The 8,877-nt window shown below is 33.7% G+C and overlaps 1 protein-coding gene across 1 annotated transcript; it reads left to right on the top strand.

The window, feature by feature from the left end:
- Window positions 1–592: 592 nt before the first annotated feature.
- Window positions 593–3,536, top strand: LOC130947268 (elongation factor G-1, mitochondrial-like). Its single transcript, XM_057875927.1, has 4 exons — window positions 593–1,471; window positions 1,970–2,079; window positions 2,162–2,236; window positions 3,183–3,536. The coding sequence occupies exons 1-4, from the start codon at window positions 1,429–1,431 to the stop codon at window positions 3,189–3,191; spliced, it is 237 nt and encodes a 78-aa protein (XP_057731910.1). The 5' UTR covers window positions 593–1,428; the 3' UTR covers window positions 3,192–3,536.
- The last annotated feature ends 5,341 nt before the right edge of the window (window positions 3,537–8,877 follow it).

Here is an 8,877-nt window from a genome sequence, read left to right as displayed (position 1 = left end):
TCTAATATATCAATCAAGAATGTATATCAATGACTCAAGATCACTAAAGTCCTCAATTCCAAACCAAGAGTGAGGAAAGACTAAATAAAGACTAAGCCAAGCATTTTTATCAAACACTTGGTGTGCATGAAAATAAAAACATATTAAATTGCAATCAAAATGAAATCTAAAGCTACCAAGTGCACACTACAAGAAAAAAGGCCTGTCGGCACCCTTTTTTCTTGCCATGCTTTTAAAGCGTGCCCAAAAGTGGTCTATGAGAACACTTTTGCGAGGGTGGCTATTGATTTGTGATTTGGCCATGCTTTTTTTGCTACGTTTAAAAAACGTGGCCATAGAGAGAATTCGGCACGCTTTTATGAGAGTGACCACTTATTTAAAATTTGGCCACCCTTTTTTATCACCACATTTAAAAAGACGTGGCCATAGAAGAAAATTGACACGCTTTTAAAACGTGGCAAAATAGTTTCATTATCGTTACATTTTTAAAACGTGGCCATTTCCTCTAAATCTTTTGACACGCTTTATAAATATGGCCACAAAGTTCCAAAAAAAAAAAAATTCCACCCCTCTTAATTCGAAACAAACAGTTTACACAACAACCCCCTAACAACACTTCTTCCTTTCTTCGAAACATACCCTCCTCTTCTTTGAAACAATGCCTTAAAAGCGAAAACCCTAACACAGAGCTCATCACCCTAACGGCGGCGGCGCTCTTCACCTAACATAAAGCTCATCGCCGGTGCTCTCACTCTCTCCCCCAATAACACTCGTTGATCAACCTCGTTCCAACCCTCTCTAGCAACCCCTCCGTAGGTGCCACCTCTACCGATGTTCCCTGTGTCAGCGCTCCTTCCGTTTCTCCTGTAAACACCTATCCCTCCTTCGGCGGTGACTCACTCTAGTAAGGCCTCCCTCGGCGCTCACTCTCTATCGCAAACCTTCCGTCGACGCTCACTCTCTCTCGCAAACCCTCAATCGTCACTCCTCCCTCCATGGTTCAGCACCCGCCGCATTGCCGTCTCCCTCTCTGAAGTCGTCGCGCCGCCGTCTCCATCTCCTTCACTCGTCGCACCTCCGTTAGCCACGTTCAGCGTTCGCAGCACCGTGATAAATTATCTGTTCAAAATTTTTTTTGATCTGATTATTTGTTTTTGAATTTGATTTTTTGTTTTGATTTTCTTGGTTCTTCATTTTTTTTCTGATTTTTCTAAATTTATATTTTTGTTCTAATATGATATTTGGTTTAGGGTTTTTTGCTATAGAGTAACTTTAGTTGGGTAGGTTATAAGCTATTATTTTTGCTATAGAGTAACTTGGTAGGGGTACCTTTCCCTGCTTGATTTGTTACGAAGACTGTTTAATATATTTCAATACTTAAATATAGTTAATATTTAATATCCAACTTGCAGGACATTCAAGAGGCTCATGAGGCAAATAGTTGCTGTATTTGGTGTTGATTGTGCATCAGGTTCGTCTTTTGTCCTTGCCCTAACCTATTGATGTCTGGAATCCTATATTGTACCTTTATTTATTCAAGATTTAATTAAGGGTCTTGGTAACAAGTGTTAAGGCACCTGCTAAGAATACTATAAGAACAAGTAAATGTTAATTTTTTTAATTTTTCTGTGCACTTAATGAAAACCAAAACTTTTCTATTTTCTCTCTTAACCAATGCCCATAGGAAACTCTTAAGTTAAATCTTTTAAATTAATTTGTAAGGCTCTAATTGTATAGTTTGATCAAACTTTTAAGGCTTAATTACGTCAGTCCTTCTCAATAGCTATTAAACATTCTGAATTTCTGATAATTGAGTCTTTTGTTGTTAGCAGTCTCTGCCTATTGATGTAGAGAATGAATTATACTCTATTTTGAACTTAATCTTGTAGTAATATGTTGCCTAAGTTAGTTTTATATTGGCCTTAATACATGTTACTTGTCTATCTTTTTTCCATCCATTGGTTATTAGGAGATACGTTTACTGATGGATTTGTTAAATACACAATGAGTTCCATGAATGTTCCTGAACCTGTAATGTCATTAGCTGTACAGCCAGTTTCAAAAGATTCTGGAGGGCAAGTAAGTAGTTTCTTTATGTAACACACTGACCACCCTGTCCCAGCTTATCAAGTATTTGATTTTCTTGGTATATCACTTGTAGTTTTCAAAAGCTTTGAATCGCTTCCAGAAAGAGGATCCTACATTCCGTGTTGGTTTAGACCCAGAGAGTGGGCAGGTAATGTTCTATTCTATTTATCTAGATCATAAAACTGGCAAATTTGTTGTACTTGCAATGACATAGTTTACCTTTATCCAATTACAATAATTACAACTTTAGGAGAGATACTTAATGACAAACTGTTAGCATCAAAGATATAACTCCAAAAAATGTTTAATTGCGATTACAATTTTCAATACCCTATGGTTGGAGCATAGAAATCATGTGAACCAACCTTGCAAGAAATATAATGACTGTGACTCACTCTTGACTTACTGAATATTACAAGATAAGTATGCCGTTGTAGTCTGTAATTATATATTTTTTGTATTAGGCTCAATAAGTACTTTCTAAAAGATAAAAAAGTAACTTATATTAATCTTTCAGCAAATTGTTTATTCATAAATTACTTTTTGAGATGTTCCTTTTAATATAAGCGCTTGACAAAAGAGGCATTTTTGTCCATGTTAGTTTTTAAACAAATGTATCTCATTTTATATTCTTTTCTGTGTAGTTAGAAATAAAATTAAGTTGATGCATTATTAAAAAATTTTAAAGTTAGTCAAGAAAGTTTTGTTAAATAAAAGGTGTTCTGAATTAATAAACAAAGAAAGTATACATCGTGATTTTCAAACAATGTCATCCAAACTAAATGCATGTCTCTTAGGAACAGAAATTTGTTGGTATTCAAGGGCAATCAAATTTTAGATAGGGATTTTCATTTACTTCCAGACTTATCCTTTTGTATAAATATCCTTTTTCTTTTCTCAATAAACGTGTAATAATCCTGAGATTTAAAACAAATTGGTTAAAGCCTGCTTCTCTTTGCTGTGGTTCTGGGCTAATGGCTTCCATATGAAGTATCTAACTTTATGATAGCAGCTGATTGTGAATTTGTGATGATCCAACTTATCCCTAATCACCTTTTGTTTCTTGATTCTTAGTGAATTCACTGTGTTTGCAGGTATATTGAACCACTTCCGGCAGGATCACCTATAGGATAAGACCTATGGCCATGCTTTTTAAGCGTGGCAAGAGATGAAAGCGTGCCAACAAAAAAACGTGCCAATAGATCCACAAAAGCGTGGTGATAGAGCAACCGACACGCTGGCAGTGTGACCCTTTCAAAACCATGCCGATAGCTCAAAAAGCGTGGCAAAAAGTTATCGGCACGCTTTTTTGCACTTTTCGGCATGCTTTTAAAGTGTGGTAGAAAACTTATTTTCTTGTAGTGGCAAGAAAACAATAATAACAACTCAATTAAATAATAATAAACATAAAAGCATCAAATTGCATTAATTGAAATTAAAGTTGAAAAGAGTGTTCATAAAATAAAAAGTGACATAAAAGAGAAATTAAGAAGAAGAACTAAGAGAATTAAGACAATAAAGTATGACAACATAAATGAAATATAAATAAAAGATGTCGAAGTTTAAATAGAATTTCTTCGGTTCAAACCCAACAATTGACCATCAGTCAAAGTTTAAATAAAATGTCACAATTCGAACAAATATAAACTGGGAGTTTTAAGTCTCGGGTTGTCTCCCTAAGAATTGCAATGGAATGCTCATCAATTATTGGCTATGACGAAAGTGGGGTTGATGGCAAGGGACAAGAAATGTAAATAGCAAGAAAGTAAACGAGCATGCAATAACTAAATATCAAAGCAATTAAATTCAAGGAAATTAATCAAAGAAAAGGGAAATTCAAATGTTAAGATACCTCTTGGCAAGGATTGAGAGTTAAGGTTACCTATCTTATCCATTGACAACAAACATATGATGATTATGAAGAGTTAATCCTTCGTAGTCAACTTTAATATTGAGGATAACTCAAATAGGCATAATTGATTTCAATCCACAAGTCCTAGCCAACTCTATTAATGGGAGACTTAGAGTTAGTGGAAACCAAATCAACTAGCTACTCTAATATATCAATCAAGAGTGGACATCATTGACTCAAGATCACTAAAGTCCTTAATTTCAAGCCAAGAGTGAGGAAAAACTAAGTAAAGACTAAGCCAAGTATTTTTATCAAACACTTGGTGTGCATGAAAATAAAGCATATTAAATTGCAATCAAAATAAAATCTAAAGCTACCAAGTGCAAGAAAACAATAATAACAACTCAAATAAATAACAATAAACATAAAAGCATCAAATTGCATTAATTGAAATTAAAGTTAACAAGAATGTTCATAAAATAAAAAGTGACATAAAAGTGAAATTAAGAAGAAGAACAAGAAAAATTAAAAAAATAAAGCATGAAAACATAAATGAAACTACATCAAAACAAGAATTAGTAACTGAAATTAAAGAGAAATTAACTAAGAAAACCTAAATTCTAGAGAGAAGGGGGAGCTTTTCTCTCTAGAAACTAAGACAAAAACATGGAAAAATCTAAACCTAATTGCTCCTCCCTTGCCTCCTCTTGAATTTGGGTTGAAATAACTTTAGAAATGAGTTGGATTGGGTTCTGGAGGCCCAAAATTCACTGCCAGCGAATTGCATTAATGAGGTCACGTGCTGGCACCTGTTCGTACGCACAGACGTGTGTGCATGCACACTTTCTGATTTTTCCACTTGTGCATACGCACACATAGTTGTGCGCACCCACACTTGCTGAAAAGCTCCAAACTCCATTTTTTCATGAATTCTCCACTTTTACATGCTTTTTTTTCATTCCTTCAATCCAATTTTTGCCTTACAGTCCTGAAATCACTCAACAAACACATCAAGGTATCAAATGGAATTAAAGTGAATAAAATTTAGCAAATAAAGGCCTAAAAAGTATGTTTTCACTTTTGAGCACAATTTATGGAAAATTTACAAAACCATGCTATTTCATTGAATAAGTATATGGAAAGTTGATAAAATTCACCCAATTAGAGCAAAGAAATACCATGAATGTAAATTTATCAGTCTTATAATTACCTCTTTGTAAACAACTACCTTTGTTGGATTAAGTCTTCTTTGTGTTTGCACTACAGGTTTAGAATCTTTTTTCAGTGAGATTTTGTACACGCACATGGTGGGGCTTATTTCCTTCAGATTGCTTGAGAATGTCTTCTCTGTTGAACAGGTATATGCTGGCTTCTTTTCTTTTTCTTCCTTGTTTGTTGGGGTGAATTATTTAGAGCCATTTTATTTGGCACTTCTTGGCTTAATGGATTAGCCTAATTCCTCCTTACAGTTTCTTCTAATTTGCAAAGATATGGACCCTTTACATAAATTGTCTTACATTCTTCTATAAGATTTTACCTTTTTGCTAGTTGTTTGGCAACATGCTCCACTTGCACTTCCAAATTTCAGATAGAAATTTCTCGATTTTTGAGGTTTATTCTTGTTTCTTTTATGAAATCTTATAATTTTTTGCATAAAGGAAGAAGTGGCTTGGGAGAGTCTTTCCACAGCAGGTTCAAGAGATGAAGGCTCTTGAAGAACTTGGTATTCAAGATTAAATTTTATTTGCTTGTTTGGCACGTTGAAATATCCCTATTCTTGACTCCCTCATTTAGAATTTGGGTAATTCTTCCTTTCAGGAAAAGATGAGCGATCTCTTGGTTTGTAAAAATATCTCAGTGGCTCACGCTACATTTGTTTAATATGTTTTGTAAGAAAAGATAGTTTTGTAAGAAAAGACAGTTGTTGTATCATACGTTTATTATTTGCTAGAATTCTTTTTACAATATACAGCTCCATCATTCTTTGTACACATAAATTAGAAAATGCCAAACGTACCTTGTGGAATAAAGAGGAAAAAGAAGTAATTTAAACAAAATAAGAAACTAAAAGAACATTAAAAGAAAATAGAGGCAAAGAAAAAGAGCGTGAAATCTAAGAAAACTAAAGAAGAATGATTTTGAACCAATCAAAAGAATGCAAAGAAATAAGAAAATAAAATACGATTTAAAAAATTAGAGAAATTAAACCAAAAAAAGAATAGGAACGTGGGATGAAAGAAAATTAAAGAAAATGAATTAAAAAAAAGGAAAAGAACATGGAAAAGAAAAGAAAATAAAAGGAAAGACAGAAAGAACGAAGAAGAAAAATAAAGAAATTAGAAACAAAATAAAAGAAAAGAAGTATACAAGATCTAAGTTAGGATTTAACTGGACGTTATGTTGTCAAACTCAATTAAATTCTAGCGACGGCGCCAAAAATTTGATAAGTAGAAATTAAAGTTTACAGATACCGGCAAGTGCACCGGATCGTTCAAGTAATACTACGATGAGTGGATATCGTTTTTTCAAGAATTAAAGGATTGAGCAAACAAATATCAGATTAAATACCTAATTAGATTAAAAGAACCTAGATTGAGGAGGACAAAATTGTGTCTTGTTGAGAGTTTGAGAAATTAGAGTGCTTGAATGCTTGATTTCTTATGGGCAGAGAGCTTGAATGCTGATTTGAGAGAAGACAGTGATGGTGAGAGTCAAGGGTTTCGGATATGTGTATGCTTTTAGAGAAATCAAACCTTGTTTACATATTTTAAAGTTTGCAAAAATTTTTCATGACAAATCTTTAGTAACTGATTTCCAATTCCTTGACTCCTCAGTTTCTCAAGTATTAATTAATCCTCAATTATTAATCAAGAGAATAAGCACAAAAGCTTATTTAGTTTTCTAATAACATTTAAACGTTACAAGAAACAGTGTATTTTTCGATGCTAAAAAATGATGGCCAGGTTTTCCGTCAATATTTTTCGACAGCTTATCGTCGATATAATTAAAAGAAGATACTTAAAAATAATATATTAAAATCGACAGCCAAATCGTCGATTATTCTGGTGATATTAAATCCTTCTCCTATTAGCGTCACATCATCAACGAAGGGCTGGACGAGATTACTTTTTTTTAAATCGACGGATATGGCGTCTATTCTATTATTTAAAATATTGACACGATATTGCCATCGATAAATTTAGATGATCTAGATCACTTTTGAAAATCAAATTAATGATGTTAGATTTAATGCATAAAATAGACGGTTAAAGTGTTATTTTTATTCAAACTAAAATTGACAAAAAATGTCATCGATTTTTATCAATAAAAATACAATTCCCTTGCACGCTTCCCGCGCCTCCATCATTTCACCTAAATTCACCATCCCTCGTTTAACCCAACCCTCATTTCATCGTTTCACCATTTCACCAACACTCAACCCTTTTTCTCTACTGCCGCCGCGTCGCCATCACTCCGTCATGCTCGCACCATCGTCGCTCTATCCACTTGCATCATTGTCACTCCAACATGCTCACGCTGCTGTCACTGTAACACGCTCGAGCCGCCATCATTTGATGCAGATTTTGAATACCACAAACTAATCGTCAAGTGCATCGGGTCATACCATGTAATAACCCAGGTGAGTGAGTGTCGATCCCATGAAGATTAATGGATTAAGTAACAATAGTTGAGTGATTAAGCTAGTCAAACAAACTAAAATGAGTAGTTTCAGGTTCAAATAGCATAAAACATTAAATCAAAGAGTGTAAGAAAGCAAACAGTGAATAGTTGGTGAAAATAGTATGAGAGCATAGTTAAGGCTTTGGAGATGTTTGAATTTCCAGATTAATAATTCTTATAAACTACTTTAATCATGCAAAGATTCAATTCATAGCAAACCTTAAGTGATTAAACCCTAATTCCTTAGTAATTTAATCTCCTCTAACTCAATCAACCGCCAATTTCTTGGTCACTTAATTTAAATTAGAAAATTAAGTCCAAGTCTAGTTTATGAGCCACGCAAACCCTAAATACCAAAAAAATGAGGCGATTATATATCACGTATCGCGTTAAATCCAAATAATTAGAGAGTTGTGAGGAATTGATTTCAATCTATATTTCCAGTGATATAACTTTTTTAAGATTCAACAAGAATTCAAATAGAAAAAGAGTTATCTTCCAATATACTCTAATTCCTAGGATGAAGAACGAAATCAATCATTGAATTTAAATTAGCGAATTAATTAAGAGTATAATGAAAATAGTATTAATCCATTAAAATAAATAGAAATCCTAACCTTAACAATGGAGGTTTATTTGCTCATATCTCAGAGAAAAATCTAAAGTTGTAAAAAGTGTAAATTGCGGAATGAGGAAGAAGAAGAGAAGAGAGTCTGAAGGGCTGAATTTTTTCTCCTTTTATATCCAATCCTAATTGATATAAAATTAAAATTCTAAAATCTACTAATATCTTTTCTTAATTCAAAAATTAAATAAAAAACTAAAATAAGCCTTCCATAGATTGTTGCTGCACGTGTGGTCCCCACCTGAATACGCGAACTTGGCGCTAAACGCCACTATCGAGCAATGGCGTTTAGTGCCACTAAACAGAATGCAATTTCAAATTTTTGGATCACCTGGCGCTAAACGTCGGTTAGTGGCGTTTAGCGGTACTTTTATAGAGTCCTTGCACAAATTACAAGGTGCCTGGCGCTAAACACTTAGTCATTGCATTTAGCGCCAGCTTCATAGAATACTTACACCAATCACAAGACTTGTGGGCCAGCTTGACAGCAACTATTTTTCTCACTTCTCTTATGCATAAACTTTATTCAACTTAGCCGAATTTTTCTTAGAATCAACGAAATAACAGCACCACTCAAAGCAGTGGTTTAAAACACTAAAATCTTATAAAAACTCAACTAATCCACATCTAA

This window comes from Arachis stenosperma, chromosome 9 (assembly GCF_014773155.1).
Source record: "Arachis stenosperma cultivar V10309 chromosome 9, arast.V10309.gnm1.PFL2, whole genome shotgun sequence".
NCBI lineage: Eukaryota > Viridiplantae > Streptophyta > Magnoliopsida > Fabales > Fabaceae > Arachis > Arachis stenosperma.
The sequence above is the reverse complement of the archived record's forward strand: the minus strand, read 5'-3'. Positions and strand labels throughout refer to the sequence as shown.